At 45.8% G+C, this 24,000-nt stretch overlaps 1 protein-coding gene across 2 annotated transcripts in view; it reads right to left on the bottom strand.

Annotated features, from left to right (window-relative positions):
• TBC1D15 (TBC1 domain family member 15) overlaps nucleotides 1–24,000 on the bottom strand; it is a 141,729-nt gene that overhangs the window by 95,875 nt on the left and 21,854 nt on the right. For both annotated transcript variants that reach the window (XM_077265290.1, XM_077265291.1), the window contains exon 4: nucleotides 20,409–20,547. In XM_077265290.1, the coding sequence (XP_077121405.1) occupies nucleotides 20,409–20,547 (139 nt within the window). The remainder of the gene's footprint in view (nucleotides 1–20,408; nucleotides 20,548–24,000) is intronic.

Below are 24,000 nucleotides of genomic sequence, written 5' to 3'. Positions count from 1 at the left end.
AAAGGCGTATCGGCGGTCGTTAAGGGGTTAATGCATGTCTGCAATGAAAGACCATATGATTGATATGGAAGATAAAAATACCTGTCTAGTATAGCGATTCCCACGGACACGATCAACTGGCATCTGCTGAAGTTGTCAAAACACATGACATGGAGAGTAGTCTTTGTAGAAACAATATCAGAATGGTTAGTGTTACTGAGAAGATGGAGGAAAACTCAGGAACAATGGGCACTAAACTGTATCAGCATGTACAAGAGACATGTACCTGAAAAATCGCAGGAAAACCTGCTTTTTTATGCAGCTTATTTACTTGTCAAGAGAGCAGGTTTTGCCTGAAGAAACGCAGCAAAAACGCAATGTGTGAACATAGCCTTAAAGTGTTAGTGCAGACACCTTATTGCCACTGTATGTGGTTGAACGTAGTTTTCCTCCCATGCGCTTCCTCCAGGAGCCCTTCCAAGAAGTGTTGCTTAAACTGCTCTATTTTAAAAAGGACAAAGACACTATTCTACGCTCTGTGAGAAATAAACCGGACATTGCCATTAATGGCTAGAAGGTGGCCTTCTTTCAAGATTTCTCAGCTTAGTCCAAGAAAGAAGATTACAATTCCAAGACATTAAACTAAGACTTAGAAAAAATGGAAATACCATACTCTATTCTTTATGTTGTCCAACTTAGGCTAGCTACACTTGGGTCTACACCCTTCTTTAACAATTCAAAGGATGACAGGATACAATTGGATGAAATGAAGCAGATTTGGACATTACAGTTATATGAAAAAGTTTGGGCACCCCTATTAATCTTAAGCTTAATGTTTTATAAAAATTGCTTTGTTTGCAACAGCTATTTCAGTTTCATATATCGAATAACTGTTGGACACAGTAATGTTTCTGCCTTGAAATGAGGTTTATTGTACTAACAGAAAATGTGCAATCTGCATTCAAACAAAATTTGACAGGTGCATAAGTATGGGCACCTCACCAGAAAAGTAACATTAATATTTAGTAGATCCTCCTTTTGCAAAAATAACAGCCTCTAGTCGCTTCCTGTAGCTTTTAGTCAGTTCCTGGATCCTGGATGAAGGTATTTTTGACCATTCCTCTTTACAAAACAATTCCAGTTCAGTTAAGTTTGATGGTCGTCGAGCATGGACAGCCCTCTTCAAATGATCCCACAGATGTTCAATGATATTCAGGCCTGGGGACTGGGATGGCCATTCCAGAACAGTGTAATTGTTCCTCTGCATGAATGCCTGAGTAGATTTGGAGCGGTGTTTTGGATCATTGTCTTGCTGAAAGATCCATCCCCTGCGTAACTTCAACTTTGTCACTGATTCATGAACATTATTATCAAGAATCTGCTGATACTGAGAGGAATCCATGCGTCCCTCAACTTTAACAAGATTCCCGGTGCCGGCATTGGCCACACAGCCCCAAAGCATGATGGAACCTCCACCAAATTTTACTGTGGGTAGCAAGTGTTTTTCTTGGAATGCTGTGTTTTTTTGCCGCCATGCATAACGCCTTTTTGTATGACCAAACAACTCAATCTTGGTTTCATCAGTCCACAGGACCTTCTTCCAAAAAGAAATTGGCTTCTCCAAATGTGCTTTTGCATACCTCAGCCGACTCTGTTTGTGGCGTGCTTGCAGAAACGGCTTCTTTCGCATCACTCTCCCATACAGCTTCTCCTTGTGCAAAGTGCTTTGTATAGTTGACCGATGCACAGTGACACCATCTGCAGCAAGTTGATGCTGCAGCTCTCTGGAGGTGGTCTGAGGATTGTCCTTGACCTCACCATTCTTCTTCTCTGCCTTTCTGATATTTTTCTTGGCCTGCCACTTCTGGCCTTAACAAGAACTGTACCTGTGTTCTTCCATTTCCTTACTATGTTCCTCACAGTGGAAATTGACAGGTTAAATCTCTTAGACAGCTTTTTGTATCCTTCCCCTAAACAACTATGTTGAATAATCTTTGTTTTCAGATCATTTGACAGTCGTTTTGAGGAGCCCATGATGCCACTCTTCAGAGGAGATTCAAACAGGAGAACAACTTGCAAGTGGCCACTTTAAGTAGCTTTTCTCATGATTGCATACACCTGGCTATGAAGTTCAAAGCTCAATGGGGTTACAAAACCAAAAAAAGTGCTCTAGTAAGTCAGTAAAAAGTAGGTAGGAGTATTTAAAACAAGAAAATGATAAGGGTGCCCATACTTCTGCACCTGTCAAATTTTGTTTGAATGCAGAATCCACATTTTCTGTTAGTACAATAAACCTCATTTCAAGGCAGAAACATTACTGTGTCCAACAGTTATTAGATATATGAAACTGAAATAGCTGTTGCAAAAAAAAACAATTTTTATAAAACATTAAGCTTAAGATTAATAGGGATGCCCAAACTTTTTCATATAACTGTATTTAGTCTTTAGAATAAGTGACGTGAACCTGGTGATTACTTCATCCTCACATTAGATTTCTACCATGACTACTGCTGTCTTTACCAAAATGACTAGAGCGGTTATATCCCATCATGGCAGGAGACTGAGGAGTTGACAGCTACGCGAGAACTGTTCGTGGGTCTGCCCTACTTTATGGAGGACTTGTGCTCCCACACCTGCTAAGTTGCTACAGGGTTGCAAGCAACTGATTTGGTTGTCTAGTGTGTTTGAAATGTTTTTTTTTCCTATTTTTATTTTCTAGGTTTACTTCTGTCATATTCTAGATAAGATTTCTGCAATTCTGGATCTCTTTCAACTATACATATTTCTGGTATAGTTCCTTGTTCTGACATATTTTAAGTATCAGCAAACAAATACAATCACACTTATGAGCAGGAAAGTTAGAGATCTGGAAAACTCAGATAAGGGCGTTTTAGTAATTAACCACATCCAGGGTAAAAGGGGCCTTGATCACTTGAATTCTGGCGATACACAGATAGGGATAGAACAAATAACCTCAATAGACCATGGATTGGGTATTATTTCCACTTAATTGGGTCTAATTATGCTCAGGGGTAGTGTACTTGTACATAGATCTCTACCATTGAGAGTCTGACCTGTAAATAGACTAAAATGGATGTTAAATCTACCGTCATTGAAAACGGTTTTTCCAAGAATACATATTAAATTGCAGTGTATATTCCCACCGATACCATATAAAATTCTGTTATGAGGCAGGAGATGCTTATCTGGGGTATCTTCCTTCTCTAGCAGAAGCAGATAAAGACTCTCCTATATAGCTGGAGTAACTAGAAAAGGCATCGACTGCCATGTCAAATAATAAATCCTCGGGTTCAGAAAGAATACCAGTTAAATTGTATAAAAAAAATAAAATATTGGAATATTTTCCAACAGAGGCTTTTAGAGCAATTCCAGGCAGCCACCAAGTTACATACATGACCTAATTCTATGCAAGAAGTCATTGTAAAGGCCATACTAAAACCAGGAAAGATCTCCTGATATTAAAATTAGTGGTCCTCACACTCGCTAGTGTAATCTTGTCCATTATACCTACCGATTAATCAGGCTTTCTGCCCGCAAGATGCACCGATATGTCGATTGGCGTTGAAACTTACAAATTCCACATTGGGCAACTGAGAAAAGAAAGCCATTTGTTCAGGAGATGCTGCAAAAGTATTTGGCAGTATAGAATGGGAATACCTTTGGGATGTGCTTCAGAAATGTGGTTTCGGTTCACAATTTATACCTTGGATACAATTATTACATCCAGTATTACCTCTGTAATTACTCTTGTTAGAATTCGGTACTAGACAGGGGTGTATGAGCTTTTTTCACCTATTCTTTTTGTATTTGCAATTGAACCCCTGGCAGTCATTACCATGAGACACGTGGAAATAACTGGTTTTAGGAGAGCTACTTTGATTATATGATGACCACGCTTTGTTGGTTTTTTAGATGCTAGGGAGTTACTATTAATTACGATAGAGGTCATAGGAAAGTTTGGGTTATGTTCTGGTCTAGTTAAAAATGGGTCAAAATCAGTAATGATACCCATATATAACAGGAATCATTTATAGGATAATATGGATTGTGACACCTGGACTCCTAGAAGCGCCAGACGGGCACGAAAAGGTTGTAGTCCACAAGCTCTCCTGCACCCTACATTCTCCTGCATACCCTTTGGATGGTCCAATGTGTTGGAAAATAAAGGACTTTCCATTTTAAAAGGAGTTGTGAGTTGGGATGATTTGGGACAAAGTTCTCAGAGGGGTTATTAAGCATTCTGCTAAATCCATCCATCTATCTATTTGGGGCCTCAGAAGGTAATCATTTCACAGATTCAACTAGTAACACTTCTATTACATGAATAAAGTGTGGTGGAAAGTTTGCGGTGTTCAGAGCAATAAGGGTCCCTCATGTCTAGAATGGGAAAATCCATAGTTACCTAAACTTTTTGAATTGAAGGCAGAGGCGTAGCTGGGGTTTTGGTTCAGGGGGGCGAAGCTTCTGAGTGGGGCCCCTAACCAGGTAACCTTCATTACAATCGGTGACGCGCCCTAATAGTGGAGGAGAACCTCAGCAGATGACAGCACTATTACTGAAGATAATCTACTATATAATTGTCTAAGGGTTACTTCCGTCTTTTTGTCTGTCCTTCTGTCTGTAACGGAAATCCCGCATCGCTAATTGGTCTCGCCAGCTGCCTGTCCTGGCTGCCGTGACCAATCAGCGACAGGCACAGTCCGGTCGAGAATTAGTCCCTCCCTACTTCCGTCCAGTCAGTGCCCGGCGCCCGCATACTCCGCTCCAGTCAGCGCTCACACAGGGTTAATGCCAGCGTTAACGGACCGCGTTATGCCGCGGGTAACGCACTCCGTTAACGCTGCTATTAACCCTGTGTGTCCCCAACTTTTTACTATTGATGCTGCCTATGCAGCATCAATAGTAAAAAGATGTCATGTTAAAAATAATAAAAAAACAACAAACCTGCTATTCTCACCCTCCGTCGTCCGCCGTGGCACGCGCGGCTGCCGCCATCTTCCGTTCCCAGAGATGCATTGCGAAATTACCCAGAAGACTTAGCGGTCTCGCGAGACCGCTAAGTCATCTGGGTAATTTCGCAATGCATCCTGGGAACGGAAGATGGCGGCAGCCGCGCGCGCATCGGCGCAGCTTCGCTGGATCCCGGCGGGTGGGGTGAGTACATAACTATTTTTTATTTTAATTATTTTTTTTTTACAGGGACATGGTGCCCACACTGCTATATACTACGTGGGCTGTGTTATATACCGCGTGGCTGCTATATACTACCTGGCCAGTGTTAGATACTATGTGGGCAGTGTTATGTACTATGTCGCCTGTGTTATATACTATGTGGCTGCTATACACTGCGTGGGCTGTGTTATATACTGCGTGGGCTGTGTTATATACTGCGTGGGCTGTGTTATATACTGCGTGGGCTGTGTTATATACTGCGTGGGCTGTGTTATATACTGCGTGGGCTGTGTTATATACTGCGTGGGCTGTGTTATATACTGCGTGGGCTGTGTTATATACTGCGTGGGCTGTGTTATATACTGCGTGGGCTGTGTTATATACTGCGTGGGCTGTGTTATATACTGCGTGGGCTGTGTTATATACTGCGTGGGCTGTGTTATATACTGCGTGGGCTGTGTTATATACTGCGTGGGCTGTGTTATATACTGCGTGGGCTGTGTTATATACTGCGTGGGCTGTGTTATATACTGCGTGGGCTGTGTTATATACTGCGTGGGCTGTGTTATATACTGCGTGGGCTGTGTTATATACTGCGTGGGCTGTGTTATATACTGCGTGGGCTGTGTTATATACTGCGTGGGCTGTGTTATATACTGCGTGGGCTGTGTTATATACTGCGTGGGCTGTGTTATATACTGCGTGGGCTGTGTTATATACTGCGTGGGCTGTGTTATATACTGCGTGGGCTGTGTTATATACTGCGTGGGCTGTGTTATATACTGCGTGGGCTGTGTTATATACTGCGTGGGCTGTGTTATATACTGCGTGGGCTGTGTTATATACTGCGTGGGCTGTGTTATATACTGCGTGGGCTGTGTTATATACTGCGTGGGCTGTGTTATATACTGCGTGGGCTGTGTTATATACTGCGTGGGCTGTGTTATATACTGCGTGGGCTGTGTTATATACTGCGTGGGCTGTGTTATATACTGCGTGGGCTGTGTTATATACTGCGTGGGCTGTGTTATATACTGCGTGGGCTGTGTTATATACTGCGTGGGCTGTGTTATATACTGCGTGGGCTGTGTTATATACTGCGTGGGCTGTGTTATATACTGCGTGGGCTGTGTTATATACTGCGTGGGCTGTGTTATATACTGCGTGGGCTGTGTTATATACTGCGTGGGCTGTGTTATATACTGCGTGGGCTGTGTTATATACTGCGTGGGCTGTGTTATATACTGCGTGGGCTGTGTTATATACTGCGTGGGCTGTGTTATATACTGCGTGGGCTGTGTTATATACTGCGTGGGCTGTGTTATATACTGCGTGGGCTGTGTTATATACTGCGTGGGCTGTGTTATATACTGCGTGGGCTGTGTTATATACTGCGTGGGCTGTGTTATATACTGCGTGGGCTGTGTTATATACTGCGTGGGCTGTGTTATATACTGCGTGGGCTGTGTTATATACTGCGTGGGCTGTGTTATATACTGCGTGGGCTGTGTTATATACTGCGTGGGCTGTGTTATATACTGCGTGGGCTGTGTTATATACTGCGTGGGCTGTGTTATATACTGCGTGGGCTGTGTTATATACTGCGTGGGCTGTGTTATATACTGCGTGGGCTGTGTTATATACTGCGTGGGCTGTGTTATATACTGCGTGGGCTGTGTTATATACTGCGTGGGCTGTGATATATACTGCGTGGGCTGTGTTATATACTGCGTGGGCTGTGTTATATACTGCGTGGGCTGTGTTATATATTGCGTGGGCTGTGTTATATACTGCGTGGGCTGTGTTATATACTGCGTGGGCTGTGCTATATATTACGTGACCAGTGTTATATACTGCGTGGGCAGTGTTATATACTGTTTGGGCTGTGTTATATACTGCGTGGCCTGTATTAACGCATTGGGTATTCTACAATGTGTATGTATGTATGTATATAGCAGCCACATAGTATATAGCACAGGCCACACAGTATATAGCACAGCCACACAGTATATAGCACAGCCACACAGTATATAGCACAGCCACACAGTATATAGCACAGCCACACAGTATATAGCACAGCCACACAGTATACAGCACAGCCACACAGTATATAGCACAGCCACACAGTACATAGCACAGCCACATAGTGTATAGCACAGCCACATAGTATATAGCAGCCACATAGTATATAGCAGCCACATAGTATATAACACAGCCTACGTAACACAGACAGCCACGTAGTATATAGCACAGCCACGTAGTATATAGCAGCCACATAGTATATAGCAGCCACATAGTATATAGCAGCCACATAGTATATTAGCACAGCCAACGCAGTATATAACACAGGCCACGTAGTATACAGCAGCCAAACAGTATATAACACTGCCCACGTAATATATAGCACAGCCCATGTAGTATATAACACGCATCGGGTATTGAAGAATATGTATGTACGTATGTACGTCGCGCTTAGCACAGCCACGTAGTACATAGCACAGCCACGAAGTATAACACAGCCGCGTAGTATATAGCCCAGCCACGTAGTGTATAGCAGCCACGTAGTATATAGCAGCCATAGTATATAGCAGCCATAGTATATAGCAGCCACATAGTATATAGCACAGCCCACGTAACACAGACAGCCACGTAGTATATAGCACAGCCACGTAGTGTATAGCACAGCCCACGTAATATATAGCACAGCCCACGCAGTATATAACACTGCCCACGTAGTATATAGCAGTCAGTCAGTATATAACACAGCTCACATAATATATAGCACAGCCCATGTAGTATATAACACGCATCGGGTATTCTAGAGTATGTATGTATGTATGTATGTATGTATGTATGTACGTACGTACGTACGTACGTACGTCGCGCTTAGCACAGCCACGTAGTATATAGCACAGCCATGTAGTATATAACACAGGCCATGTAGTATATAGCATAGCCACGTAGTATATTGCACAGCCCACGCAGTATATAACACTGACCACGTAGTATAAAGCAGCCAGGCAGTATATACCAGAGCCCACGTAATATATAGCACAGCCCACGTAGTATATAACATAATCCATGCAGTACATAACACAGCCCAAGTAGTATATAACACAGCCCACGTAGTATATAACACAGCCCATGCAGTATGTAGCAATGTGGGCACCAGATCCCTGTTAAAAAAAATTAAAGTGAAAAATAGTTATATACTCACAGCATCAATAGTAAAAAGCGGGTCCGGGATGGGGCGACACACTGGCGCTGACTGGAGGGGAGTAGGGAGGGGACACTGACTGGAGGAGAGTAGAGAGGGGCCAATTCGCGGCCGGACTAAGCCTGCTTCTGATTGGTTGCGGCCGGCAGCGACGCGGGATTTCCGTTACAGACAGACAGACGGAAGTACGCCTTAGATGATTATATAGATAGATATGAGTGCCTCATAGGCTCCCTACATACAGCATGAGCCCCACATAGCCTACTATATACATGTAAACATTCCATACACATGAAAGGAAGAAAAAAAACAACACATTCACCTTGCTCCTGTTCCCCCGATGCTCTGCTCTCTACGGTAAATCGACTCTCCGCAGTGCACAGCTGACAAGATTACACTGTGTGCAGAATTATTAGGCAAGTTGTTTTTTGGATCACATGATACTTTTTATACATGTTGTCCTACCCCAAGCTGTTCAGGCTTGAGAGTCAACTACCAATTAAGTAAATCAGGTGATGTACATCTCTGTAATGAGGAGGGGTGTTGTCTAATGACATCAAAACCCTATATAAGGTGTGCTTCATTATTAGGCAACTTCCTTTATTCAGTCGCCAAGACAGCAGACGAGAGAGGGGATCCGCCCTTCAGGGACAGGAAACCTACAGACATAAAAGGGCGGTACCTCTCTCCCGCCTCAGTTGGTTTCCTGTCCCTCACAAGGGACCCTGCAGGCTTACCTTAAGAAGAAGGTGAAGAGAAGAAGAGATACCCAGGCTCGGCAGGCCGGTTCAGGAAGCGGGAGGGCCCCTTCCGCGGTCAGGTCCGATGTACTGGAGGTGCCACACCACAGACGGCTGTGGGGGTGGGCAGCAGCAGGGAAAAGCAGCCTTCATGGGGAGTGCTGACTTGGGCGTCCTTTTTCTTCCGGTACCGGTATGTATAGCCGTGGGAGGCCCTGCTCTCCGGGACCGTCTGATCGTGTACCGCGCTTGCCGGCTAGTGTCGGTTTGCCGGCGTGGGGCGCATGCCGGCGTGACGTGGGTGTCAGGCGTGGCGCGCATATCGGGCGCATGCCGGCGTGATAAGCTGGCGTTACACATACCGGGGATTCGGGCGGGGAAAGTGACGCGTCAGAAGGGGTGGTCCCTCGCGAGTGGCACCACTTGATGACGCGCTGGGCATGCCCAGTACGGGCCGCGGCGGTGAACAGGAGGAAGATCCAGGCGTGACGTCACAGATGACCGGCGGGATAACAGGCGAGGAGGGCGCTGACGCGGTTGGGATGTGCAGGTGATACAGCAGTAGGGAGGCAGAGGTCTGATTGGGGGGCAGTCTCGGGGGGGAGGGGGCCTCCCAAAAGGCAGGTGTACCAAACGATAAGATGGAGGAACCTGCTGACCCCAGCTGGGGGAGGTACCTAAGGGGGAAGCCGGCTTTTTAAGGAATCCTGGAGAGTGAAACATGCTTCCTATCCGTAATGGAGTCACAGGAGCAAGAGCCAGTACAGCTAGAGCAGCAGAATCAGCCTTTGGAGAAACCCCAAGTAAGGAATACCCAGCGGCGATCTAGTGATAGTAGTCGGCCGGCAGGAGACAGATCGGGTCAAAGATCTAGAGCCGGAAAGTCCTCAAGCCGTAATGATGATGCACCGGCTGAGAGGATCCCCCACAATCTACGGTACCATTCAGTTTTCTATAGGGGTAAGTGATAGCCGAGAAAGTTCACTTAGTGATGTGTGTCTCCCCTTAAGGCCCCGTCTCACTAAGCGATTTACCAACGATCACGACCAGCGATATGACCTGGCCGTGATCGTTGGTAAGTCGTTGTGTGGTCGCTGGGGAGCTGTCACACAGACAGCTCTCTCCAGCGACCAACGATCAGGGGAACGACTTCGGCATCGTTGAAACTGTCTTCAACGATGCCGAAGTCCCCCTGCAGCACCCGGGTAACCAGGGTAAACATCGGGTTACTAAGCGCAGGGCCGCGCTTAGTAACCCGATGTTTACCCTGGTTACCAAAAAAAACAAACACTACATACTCGCCTTTCGGTGTCCAGGTCCCTTGCCGTCTGCTTCCTGCTCTGACTGAGCCGCCGTACAGTGAGAGCAGAGCGCAGCGGTGACGTCACTGCTGCGCTCTCACTGTACGGCCGGATCTCAGTCAGAGCAGGAAGCGGACGGCAAGGGACCTGGACACCGAAAGGCGAGTATGTACTGTTTGTTTTTTTTGGTAACCAGGGTAAACATCGGGTTACTAAGCGCGGCCCTGCGCTTAGTAACCCGATGTTTACCCTGGTTACCAGTGAAGACATCGCTGGATCGGTGTCACACACACCGATTCAGCGATGTCAGCGGGGCCTCAACGACCAAAAAAAGGTCCAGGCCATTCCGACACGACCAGCGATCTCGCAGCAGGGGCCTGATCGCTGGTACGTGTCACACATAGCGAGATCGCTATGGAGGTCGCTGTTGCGTCACAAAACTTGTGACTCAGCAGCGATCTCGCTAGCGATCTCGCTATGTGAGACGGGGCCTTTATATTCCCTCTCTCCTTGTCTATCAGGGGAAAAAAAAGTCCACTAAATCTAAGCATAAACAGTGTGCTGAATGCGGAGTTCCGCTCCCGGATGACCACATAAAGAAGCTATGAGGACCATGTATTCAATGTTTAATAGCGGAGGAGACGCCAGACTTCACATGCAGCCTAAGGCACATGATCAGACAAGAGGTCAGGGGTTCAGTTAAATCCTTGTCTCAGGATAGAGAAAGTAGAGGAAGAGAGCCTAGATCCCCGATTTCTGTTGAGGACAGTGACTCAGGAGAGATGAGATCAGATTCCTCTCAGTCATCATCATCATCTTCTGACACTGAAGCCGGTCATTCTTGTTTTTCTTTTCAGAGAAGTCTATGCAGGATGTCATGTTTAAGGGACTAGACCGGAAAGCTCGCAGATGTTTTCCAGTGGTAGACAAAGTGAGCTCTCTTATCACACGAGAATGGAAGAAACCTGAGAGGAGAGGTTCTCTTCCACCATCATTTAAGAGGAGATATCCTTTTGAGCAAGCGGCATCTTCAGCATGGGATAAAGCCCCAAAACTCGATGCTGCAGTGGCTAAGGTTTCCAAGAAATCCTCGCTACCATTTGAGGATTTGGGAACTTTAAAGGACCTGCTGGACAGGAGAGCTGATGTGTTTCTAAAGGGAGCTTGGGAAACCTCAGCGGGGGCTCTCAGGCCATCAACTGCAGCCACCTGTACAGCACACGTTCTATGATGGTATGGCTGGACAGCTTAGAGGATCAACTTAAGAACAAAACTCAGAGAAATTAGATTTTAGCCTCTCTTCCTATGATTCAGGGAGCAGCAGCTTACCTTGCGGATGCTTTGGCAGACTCTGTGAAACTAGTGGCCAGATCTGCGGCCCTTTCTAATTCAGCCCGTAGGGCCATTTGGCTAAAATGTTGGCCGGGCGATATGCAGGCCAGGTCAAAACTGTGCAATATTCCGTGTGAAGGGGCGCATTTGTTCGGTCCAGTTCTGGATGAGCTTCTGGAAAAAGCAGGGGATAGTAAAAAGCGTTTCCCTTACCTGGGTAGACCCTTCTATAGACGGGGTACTAACAGAAGATGGTTTGACCGTACAAGATCTAACAGAGATAGACCCAGATATGACACCAGTGAGAAAAGAGGTAGAGGATTTATGTTCAACTTCTTCCGGGACAACAAAAAACCACAATGACTGCCGGACCGGGTGGGAGGCAGGCTCTTAGCCTTCTATCCGTCTTGGATAAAGATTTCCAATAGTCCATAGGTCCTAAGCATTATTAGGTCAGGACTAAAATTTGATTTTCATGAAATTCCTCAGAATAAGTTTCTTTTAACGCCTATCCGTTCTTCACCTACAGAACAGCTGGCATTAGAACCTGAGGTGCAGGAGCTCCAACGCAAAGGTGTATTGGTAAAAGTTCCGGAAGCACAAAGAGGTAAGGGGTTTTATTCCCCCCTCTTCTTGATTAATAAGCCAGACAATTCTTTTCATACTATTATCAACCTTAAGGGCTTGAATAAAGTCTTACTGGTTCAATCATTCAAAATGGAGTCTGTGAAAACAGCAATAAAACTATTATTTGACAAGTGTTTCATGGTCGTCTTAGACTTGAAAGACACCTATTATCATGTTCCCATACATATAGACCACCAACAGTTCTTAAGGGTAGCAGTTTCACTGGGGGGGATAATAGAACACTTTCAATATAGGGCACTCCCCTTTGGAGTTGCTGGGGCCCCCCGTGTGTTTACGAAAATAATGGTGGAAGTCATGGCATATCTTCATGAACAGGATATTCTAGTGGTGCCATATCTGGATGACCTGTTGATCGTAGGACACTCAGATTCACACTGCTCAACTCAACTAGCCAAAGTAATCTCAACCTTACAGAATTTAGGTTGGATTATTAATTTCAAAAAATCACGTTTACAGCCGTTAAGAGTACAGGAATTCCTAGGGCTCATCCTAGACTCGGGGTCAGAAGAATGCCGTCTGCAGGCGCAAAGGTAGAAAAAAATTCAACGACAAACACTCAAGGTAGTCAATAACCCATCAGTCACATTAAGAGGTGCAATGTCGCTGCTAGGCTCACTCACGTCATGCATCCCAGCGGTGCTTTGGGCCCAGTACCACACCAGAGTCCTACAGTGGGATGTACTGTACAATACTCGTCGGTTACATGGCCACCTTGATGTGACTGTCTGAATCTTCTATACAATCCCTACGTTGGTGGTTACACATACCAAACCTGCGTACAGGTGTTCCCTGTACAAATAATATATCTCGAGTACTGACGACAGATGCCAGCCCTAAGGGCTGGGGGGCACATAAGGATGATATGTGAGTCCAGGGTAGTTGGTCACACTCCGAACAAACCTTATCTTCCAATCTTAAAGAGATATTAGCAGTAGAATAAGGCTCTAAGTCATTTCCTTATGTCCCTACAGGGTTGACATGTCAGGCTATTTTCAGACAACCAGGTAATAGTAGCGTACATTAATCATCAGGGGGGAACTCGGTCCAGGTCTTTAATGGAAGTGGCGGGTCGTATCTTTCAGATAGCAGACTCATCAACTGTCACTCACATCTCTTCATATAAAGGGAAAACACAACGTCATAGCCGATTATCTAAGTCGCAGAAAACTCAGACAAGGGGATTGGGTTCTTAATCAGACCGTCTTCAATCAGATCAGACTTCTATGGGGGTGTCCAGACATAGACCTCTTCGCCAGCAAAGAAAACAAAAAGACTCACCGGTTTTGCTCCCTAAACCCCAGAGAAAACCCGTACGCAGTGGAAGCACTCTTAATCCCATGGCATTTCAATCTAGTCTATGCGTTTCCTCCATTGAACTTGATTCCGTTAGTTCTGAGGAAGATACAGGAGGACAAAGCTCGAATAATTTTGATAGCGCCCTTTTGGCCCAGGAGGCCGTGGTTTCCTTGGCTGAGGAAGATGTCCGTTTCTCAGCCTTGGATTCTCCCGGAACTTCCAGACCTCCTCTCACAAGGTCCAATCCTCCATCCACGAGTGTCCAATTTACATCTAGCGGCGTGGAATTTGAAGGGGCATTACTAAAAAAAGAGAGGTTTTTCGCAGGAACTAGTTAATACCTTACTGAAAAGTAGGAAGCCTTCTACAACAAATATTTATGTTAAAATATGGAAAAGATTCTTGGCTAATTCAGGATTAGAGATTGGCCAAAAGATCTGTATTACTAAGATTCTACAGTTCCTGCAGAGAGGTCCAGAAATGGGTCTTGCTACAAGAACCCTTAGGGTCCATGTGTCGGCCTTGGGAGCGCTATACAATCGTAATTTAGCTAGCAATTATTGGATTGCTAGATTCATCAAGGCAGCGGCTAGGTCGAGACCCATGGTTAGGAAAAGAATAGCCCCGTGGGATTTAAACTTGGTACTTACAGCTTTGACTGAAGCCCCATTTGAGCAGATTGATTCTGCTCCTATAAAAGTTCTGTCCTTTAAAACAGCGCTGTTAGTCGCCCTCACATCAGCAAGGAGGGTTAGTGACCTACAGGCCCTCTCTAGACAACCTCCATACATTCAGTTTAGAGATGATAGAGTAGTATTAAAGACTGATCCTCTGTACCTTCCAAAGGTAGCGTCAAAATTCCACAGACTGCAGGAGATAAATCTCCCCACCTTTTGTCCTAATCCCACAAATCAGAAAGAACTCAAACTTCATTCATTAGATGTTAAAAGATGTCTGCTTAGATATATTACGGTAACAGACCCTTGGAAAAAGGATAGTTCTTTATTCGTGTCTTTTCAGGGAGTCAGAAAAGGATTTAGGGTGTCTAGGAACACCTTAGGTAGATGGATTAGGGAAGGGATATCTTTGGCTTATTCAGCAGGTGGCCTAGAGGTTCCGGAAGGTATAAGAGCCCATTCTACTCGAGCCATGGCGTCGTCCTGGGCAGAAAGATCAGAGGTGTCGATTGAGGACATATGTAAGGCAGCCACATGGTCATCTCCATCTACTTTCTTTAATCATTACAGACTAGACCTGGGTGACTCCTCAGATCTCACGTTTGGTAGAAGGGTGCTGGAAGCAGTAGTCCCTCCCTAGGATTCTCTTTCTCTGTAAATCTCTCGTCTGTGCTGTCATGGCGACTGAATAAATACTCAAGCTACCGTACTTACTGGTAGCGGTGTTTTTCAGGAGCCATGACAGCACCCGTATATTCCCTCCCTTTATACTATTATGGCTTGACATCACTGGTTTATATAGAAATCTTTCTTTAAGTTTAGTCACACGGGTGAAATGTGTAAATTATTTATGTACTAACTAACCGGGGTGGTCCTCTCATGCTCTGTAATCCAACTGAGGCGGGAGAGAGGTACCGCCCTTTTATGTCTGTAGGTTTCCTGTCCCTGAAGGGCGGATCCCCTCTCTCGTCTGTGCTGTCATGGCTCCTGAAAAACACCGCTACCAGTAAGTAGCTTGAGTATTTCCTTTGGCAAAATGGGTCAGAATAGAGATATGACGGGCTCTGAAAAGTCCAAAATTGTGAGATACCGTATATACTCGAGTATAAGCCGAGATTTTCAGCCCAAATTTTTGGGCTGAAAGTGCCCCTCTCGGCTTATACTCGAGTCATGATCGGTGGTGGGGTCGGCGGGTGAGGACTGTCATATACTTACCTGCTTCCGGGGCTCCTGTCGCTCCCCCTGCACGTCACACTGTCTCCGGGTGCTGCAGCCTCTTCCCCTGAGCGGTCACGTGGGACCGCTCATTAGAGAAATGAATAGGCTGCTCCACCTCCCATAGGGGCGGAGCCGCCTATTCATTTCTCTAATCAGCGGTGCCGGTGACCGCTGATAGAGGAAGAGGCTGCGGCACCGAAGACCAGCTGTCCGGGGGAAGGAGCGGGACGCCGGGAGCAGGTAAGTATCGCATATTCACCTGTCCTAGTTCCACACGCCGGGCGTCTCGCCATCTTCCCGGCGTCTCTCCGCTCTGACTCTGCAGGTCAGAGGGCGCGGTGACGCATATAGTGTGCGCGCCGCCCTCTGCCTGATCAGTCAGTGCGGAGAGACGCCGGGAAGATGGCGCCGAGGAGCTGCAAGCAAGACAGGTGAGTATGTGTTTTGTTATTGCAGCAGCAGCACAGATTTATGTGGAACATCTATGGGGCAATGGTGCAGAGCACTATATGGCAGGGCTATGGGGCAACGGTGCAGAGCACTATATGGCACAGCTATGGGGCAACGGTGCAGAGCACTATATGGCACAGCTATGGGGCAACGGTGCAGAGCACTATATGGCACAGCTATGGGGCAACGGTGCAGAGCACTATATGGCACAGCTATGGGGCAACGGTGCAGAGCACTATATGGCACAGCTATGGGGCAACGGTGCAGAGCACTATATGGCACAGCTATGGGGCAACGGTGCAGAGCACTATATGGCACAGCTATGGGGCAACGGTGCAGAGCACTATATGGCACAGCTATGGGGCAACGGTGCAGAGCACTATATGGCACAGCTATGGGGCAACGGTGCAGAGCACTATATGGCACAGCTATGGGGCAACGGTGCAGAGCACTATATGGCACAGCTATGGGGCAACGGTGCAGAGCACTATATGGCACAGCTATAGGGCAACGGTGCAGAGCACTATATGGCACAGCTATGGGGCAACGGTGCAGAGCACTATATGGCAGAGCTATGGGGCAACGGTGCAGAGCACTATATGGCACAGCTATGGGGCAACGGTGCAGAGCACTATATGGCACAGCTATGGGGCAACGGTGCAGAGCACTATATGGCACAGCTATGGGGCAACGGTGCAGAGCACTATATGGCACAGCTATGGGGCAACGGTGCAGAGCACTATATGGCACAGCTATGGGGCAACGGTGCAGAGCACTATATGGCACAGCTATGGGGCAACGGTGCAGAGCACTATATGGCACAGCTATGGGGCAATGGTGCAGAGCACTATATGGCACAGCTATGGGGCAACGGTGCAGAGCATTATATATATGGCACAGCTATCTATGGGGCAACGGTGCAGAGCATTGTATATATGGCACAGCTTTCTATGGAGCATCTATGGGGCCATAATGAACGGTGCAGAGCATTATATATGGCACAGCTTTATGTGGAGCATCTATGGGGCCATAATGAATGGTATGGAGTATCTTTCTAATTTTGAAATTCAGCGGTACCTGCTGCATTTTCCACCCTAGGCTTATACTCGAGTCAATAAGTTTTCCCAGTTTTTTGTGGCAAAATTAGGGGGGTCGGCTTATACTCGGGTCGGCTTATACTCGAGTATATACGGTATCTTGCAGAGGGATGCAGCAGTCTTGAAATTGCCAAACTTTTGAAGTGTGATCACCAAACAATCAAGCCAATAGGGTCGCAAGAAACGTGTTGGGAAAAAAAGGCGCAAAATAACGGCCCATGAATTGAGGAAAATCAAGCGTGAAGCTGCCAAGATGCCATTTGCCACCAGTTTTGCCATATTTCAGAGCTGCAACGTTACTGGAGTAACAAAAAGCACAAGGTGTGTGATAATCAGGGACATGGTCAAGGTAAGGAAGGCTGAAAAACGACCACCTTTGAATAAGAAACATAAGATAAAACGTCAAGACTGGGCCAAGAAATATCTTAAGACTGACTTTTCAAAGATTTTATGGACTGATGAAATGAGAGGGACTCTTGACGGGCCAGATGGATGGGCCAGAGCTCCACTCCGACTCAGACGCCAGCAAGGTGGAGGTGGGGTACTGGTATGGGCTGGTATCATCAAAGATGAACTTGTGGGACCTTTTCGGGTTGAGGATGGAGTGAAGCTCAACTCCCAGACCTACTGCCAGTTTCTGGAACAAAACTTCTTCAAGCAGTGGTACAGGAAGAAGTTGGTATCGTTCAAGAAAAACATGATTTTCATGCAGGACAATGCTCCATCACACGCCTCCAACTACTCCACAGCGTGGCTGGCTAGTAAAGGTCTCAAAGAAGAAAATATAATGACATGGCCCCCTTGTTCACCTGATCTGAACCCCATAGAGAACCTGTGGTCCCTCATAAAATGTGAGATCTACAGGGAGGGAAAACAGTACACCTCTCAGAACAGTGTCTGGGAGGCTGTGGTGGCTGCACGCAATGTTGATCGTAAACAGATCAAGCAACTGACAATCTATGAATGGAAGGCTGCTGAGTGTCATCATAAAGAAAAGTGGCTATACTGGTCTAATTTTTGGGGGTTTTGTTTTTGCATGTCAGAAATGTCCATTTCTAAATTTTGTGCAGTTATATTGGTTTACCTGGAGAAAATAAACAAGCGAGATGGGAATATATTTGGTTTTTATTAAGTTGCCTAATAATTCTGCACAGTAATAGTTACCTGACACAAACAGATATCCTCCTAAGGCTACTTTCACACTTGCGTCGTTTGACGCACGTCGCAATGCTTTATGTAGAAAAAACGCATCCTGCAAAGTTTCCCGCAGGATGCGTTTTTTCTCCATAGACTTATACATAGCGACGCATTGCGACGGAGTGCCACATGTCGCATCCGTCGTGCGACGGATGCGTCGTGTTTTGGCGGACCGTCGGCACAAAAAAAGTTACATGTAACGCTTTTTTGTCCGTCGGCTCCGCTTTTTCCGCCCCCTCCTCCCCACTTATCACACTGGGCAGCGGATGCGTCGTAAGACTGCATCCGCTGCCCACGTTGTGATTAATTAACACACTGTCCGTCGGTACGTCGGGCCGACGGTTTGCGACGGCCCGTACCGACAGACTAGTGTGAAAGTAGCCTAAGATAGCCAAATCTAAAAAAAACCCACTCCAACTTCCAAAAATATTATGCTTTGATATTTATGAGTCTTTTGGGTTGATTGAGAACATAGATGTTGATCAATAATAAAAAATAATTCTCTAAAATACAACTTGCCTAATAATTCTGCACGCAGTGTAGATGATGTCATTGAACCTGCTGCCTCACACGCTGATTGGTGGAAGAAAGAATCGGCGGCTTCATCCTCCACCAATGTATTCACTGCTGTCTGCATCCTAAAAATGCAGATAACGGTGACAGCAGGTGGTGGCGGGTGAGGGCATGGTCCGGCCTTTTCTACTGTCTCGGTCCGACGACCGGGCTGGAACATCCAGAGGACCGGATGTGGTCCGCAGTTTACCCAGGCCTGCTGTATGTGGCCTGCAAACTTATTGCACAATGCTGGATAGATGAAAAAAGCCCCAATACTCAAAAGTTCATAAATAAAATAATTTGGCTGTTAAACAATAAAAAAGTATATAAGAAAAGGGTAGCTAGCAATAAGTTTGAATCACTTAGGCCTCATGACTATATACTTTGGGTTTACCCTTTTGGGTTACAAAAGCCATCGATGGAATACATATTTTATTATTTTTCTTTATTGGCACTTGTAACCAAAGATCATTGACACGTTTCTTTAATTATATATGTTAAGCTAATCTGTATTTATCTCTGTCCTTAATAAAATATGTACATTATAAGATAGTGGCATTGATACTACTTTTTCAGATGGTAGGTTTATTATTCTTATAAAAAGCTTTTGACAAACATTTGCTTAAATGAACATGGTTGGGGGGTGGACGAGAATGAAAACGGAGGAGGGATATCTGGGTTCTTGTGTTTTGTTTTGAAACTTGAAAACTTAACATTAAAAATCCAGGATAAAAAAAATATTAAAAACTATTAAACTTCAAAAAACAGATGAGGGAAAACTAACTTTTTCCTGGCCATAATTTGCCTGTCTCAAGTTCATATCTTTAGAAGAGCAAAGCTCCTCTGCCTCCTGACTTTCTACTTGTCGAGTGGCGGTGCACTCCTTGATCACTGACATGGCGGTTAGTGGAGGCAGCTTTGCCTATGAAGCAACAAAGGAGCACAAGGGCTCTGAAGCTGGATGGATCCAGTGATCTGGACAGCTTTATACAGCCAGAAAGCATGAGCGCATCTTGCATAGAAAGGCAGCCATCTGTTTGCAGAGGTGGCAGGTAACCTTGACAACAAGTAGTAGACAATAGAATCTAAAATGCCTCCGTTCTTGAGAACAGAGAGGATTTTTCATAAGTGGTAAACTGTAAAGTTGCATGTTTTTACAAGTACTTTGCCATTTTATCAGAATAAGATGAAAATAACCTTTTAAAGCTCTGTGCTGTTATCTAATTTGAAGAGTCACTATCGGTATCCATCAGTATCAGCCCTGATAACATGAGGACTCATTCCAACTGGCCACTAGATAAGGGGCCATGATACACCCATGTGATCATTACAGGGCCATGACAGATGACCCTTCCCCCTCTCAATGACTAGATATAGAAATTAGGAAACCTACAAGCCAACAAAATATTTTAGAACATCACATATCTTTGCAATATAAAAAGTATAAATGTAATTTGAGGAAACAGGACTGCGCCTTTAATGCACGCAATGTGAATCTATATACACACCTCCGTTCGTAAATTGTTTCTTCTTAAAGGACACGGTGTTAATCACATCCCAATCTGCTTCATAGCTGTTCTGATGTTCGACACCTCTACTATTTCTTTCCTTTGGAGACTGATTCCACTCTACAACTGAACTGGAGTCCTATAAAAAAAAAATCAACATAAATCGGTTAGAAATGATACGAGAATTAAATGGGGCGATTCGTATTTTTATTTATTTTTTTCAACCTTAAAGGGAACCTGTCAGCAGATTTTGCCGATGCGACCACTGTCTTTCGGGGCTTATCTACAGCATTCTATAATGCAGTAGGTAAGCCCCCGATCCGAACTGCAAGTGAAGAAAAATAAGTTATATTATACTCACCCAGGGGCGGTCTGGTCCGATGGGTGTCGCAGGTCCGGGTCTGGCGCCTCCCATCTTCTTGCGACGCTGCCGTCCTGCTTCTTCATCGCTCCCTGGCATCATGCTCCTGCGCAGGCGTACTTATCTGCCCTGTTGACGGCAGAGCAAAGTACTGCAGTGCGCAGGCGCCGGGAAAGGTCAGAGAGGCCCAGTGCCTGCGCACTGCAGTACTTTGCTCTGCTCTCAACAGGGCAGATAAGTACGCCTGCGCAGAAGCGTGATGCCAAGGAGCCATGAAGCAAGCAGGAGGGCGGCGTCGCAAGAAGATGGGAGGCGCCGGACCTGGACCTGCAACACCCATCGGACCGGACCGCCCCCGGGTGAGTATAATATAACTTATTTTTCTTCACTTGCAGGTCGAATCGGGGCTTATCTATAGCATTATAGAATGCTGTAGATAAGCCCTGAAAGGCAGTGGCCGCACCTTATAGCGGAAAAATCTGCTGACAGGTTCCCTTTAAGGATGAATCTCAATTTTAAAGCTTAATTTAAAAGGAAATGTCTTACAGGTTGGTCTGGCTTAGTACATAGTCAATCATAGCCCACAGACTGCCAATAATCTACGCTAGAAAGTGGCCACAACGCTGAGGTTAGAGGAACTGCGCCAGTCTGGGAGGAAAGTACTAACATTTATTTATGGCACACCCTGGGAGCATTAATAAGGTTTGTCTCTGTACTACCACTGCCTCAAGAACCCCCTCCCCTGACCACAACCACATCTTACTGCATGTAGTACTGCTGCCGCCTCACATTTGGTCCTAATTATCCATTTAACCTGACTAACCGTTTCCTCCTGAGAGATAATGAATGGTATTCTCCTCTCAGAAATTAGGGTCCTAGATGTGGAACCCATGTCTATGAAATATTTATTCAATATCACTTAGATATGCAATCAATTTCTGAGATCAGGGAATAAACGCACAGCACTGCTTGGTTGCCATGCAATGGTCTGATTTAGGGTAACCAATCCCCGAAATGTGCAATCTTAACACACTGTATGAATAAAATAGCATGTTTTACCTCTGGGCTGATGCTACATTCTGTTGGAGTGACGGTGCCTATCTAGCATCTTTCTTCTACTACATATCTATCTACGGCACCTACAATGGTGACCAAAAGTTTTGCATTATTTTATTTTTCTATTCATTTATTTTTTATTTTTTTAAGTGTGATTACCGTATATACTCGAGTATAAGCCGACCCGAGTATAAGCCGACCCGAGTATAAGCCGACCCCCAAAATTTTGCCACAAAAAACTGGGAAAACTTATTGACTCGAGTATAAGCCTAGGGTGGGAAATGCAGCAGCCACCGGTAAATTTCAAAAGTAAAAATAGATACCAATAAATGTAAAATTAATTGAGACATCAGTAGGTTACGGGTTATTGAATATCCATATTGAATCAGGAGCCCCATGTAATGTTCCATACAGATCATGAAGGGCCCCATAAGATGCTCCATACAAAATACGCCCCATATATTCCTGCACAAAGGTTGATGGCCCCATGAGATGCTCCACACATTAGGGGCCCCATGAGATGCTCCACACATTAGGGGCCCCATGAGATGCTCCACACATTAGGGGCCCCATGAGATGCTCCACACATTAGGGGCCCCATGAAATGCTCCACACATTAGGGGCCCCATGAGATGCTCCACACATTAGGGGCCCCATGAGATGCTCCACACATTAGGGGCCCCATGAGATGCTCCACATATTATGCCCCATAAGATGCTCCACACATTTGCCCCATTTGCTGTTGCTGCCATTAAAATTAAAAAAAATCACATACTCACCTCTCTTCGCTCAGGCCCCCGGCATTTGCGCTAGTCACCTTCCACGTTCCATCGTGCACACTAATCGCGTCATCACGCCCTCTGACCTGTACAGTCACAGCCAGAGGACGGAAGACAGAGCAGCGCGCAGCGATGGAACGGGGGACAGGTGACTATCGCGCAATGCTCCCCCTCCCCTGATATACTTACCTGCTCCCGGCGCGGTCCCTGGCAGCGTCTCACTGTCAGATGGTCTCCGGGAGCCGGCGGCATCAGCGGTCACGTACCGCACATTACAGTCATGAATATGTGTGCATATTCATGACTTTAGTGAGCGGTACCACGTGACCGCTGAACACAGGAAGAGCTGCCCGGAGACCATCGGAGATGCAGGGACAACGCCAGGAACAGGTGAGTATATCACAGCCGCCGCTCCCCCTCACCCGCCGACCCCACACCGACACTAAGTCGAGTATAAGCCGAGAGGGTCACTTTCAGCCCAAAAAAGTGGGCTGAAAATCTCGGCTTATACTCGAGTATATACGGTACTTCTTTCTTGTTGCTGTGATGCCATTTTTCCTGGTGATGAACTGAAAGTGCATAAAGTTCTCATCATGCAAGACCTTAATTTTAACCATAATACTTTAGAATATAGGTATGGTCATTTAATTAAAGAAAACTGACTGCCAAAAGTTTTACATACACTATTTATTGATCATAACATAGAGAGTAATTCATTGTTCACAATGCCATAACTTAGTATTTTGTAGCATAACTTCTAGTTTTAATTACTGCACCACACGGACGGGCATTGAAACCACTAGAATATTCAAGACATCTTGAGCGATCTTGCTCCATTCCATGTGCCAATCTGCAAATAATTCATCTTCATCACAACAACCAGACAGAAGTGATCACACTTTAAAGGGAATCTGTCACCCCCAAAATCGAAGGTGAGCTAATTCTGAGCATTCTGTAATGCTGTAGATAAGCCCCCGATGTAACATGAAAGATGAGAAAAAGAGGTTAGATTATACTCACCTGGGCGGGTAGTCCGGTCCGATGGGCATCGCGGTCCGGGGCCTCCCATCTTCTTACGATCACGTCCTCTTCTTGTCTTCACGCTGCGGCTCCTGCGCAGGCGTACTCTGTCTGTCCTTTTGAGGGCAGAGCAAAGTACTGCAGTGCGCAGGTGCTGGGCCTCTCTGACCTTTCCAGGCGTCTGCGCACGGCAGTACTTTGCTCTGCCCTCAACTGGGCAGACAAAGTACGCCTGCGCCGGAGCCGCAGCGTGAAGACCAGAAGAGGACGTCATTGTAAGAAGATGGGAGGCCCCGGACCGCAACGCCCATCGGATTGGACCGCCCCTGGGTGAGTATAATCTACTCATCTTTCAGGTTACATCGGGGGCTTATCT

The sequence above is a fragment of the Ranitomeya variabilis genome, chromosome 5 (genome assembly GCF_051348905.1).
Source record: "Ranitomeya variabilis isolate aRanVar5 chromosome 5, aRanVar5.hap1, whole genome shotgun sequence".
Taxonomy (NCBI): Eukaryota; Metazoa; Chordata; class Amphibia; order Anura; family Dendrobatidae; genus Ranitomeya; species Ranitomeya variabilis.
The sequence above is the reverse complement of the archived record's forward strand: the minus strand, read 5'-3'. Positions and strand labels throughout refer to the sequence as shown.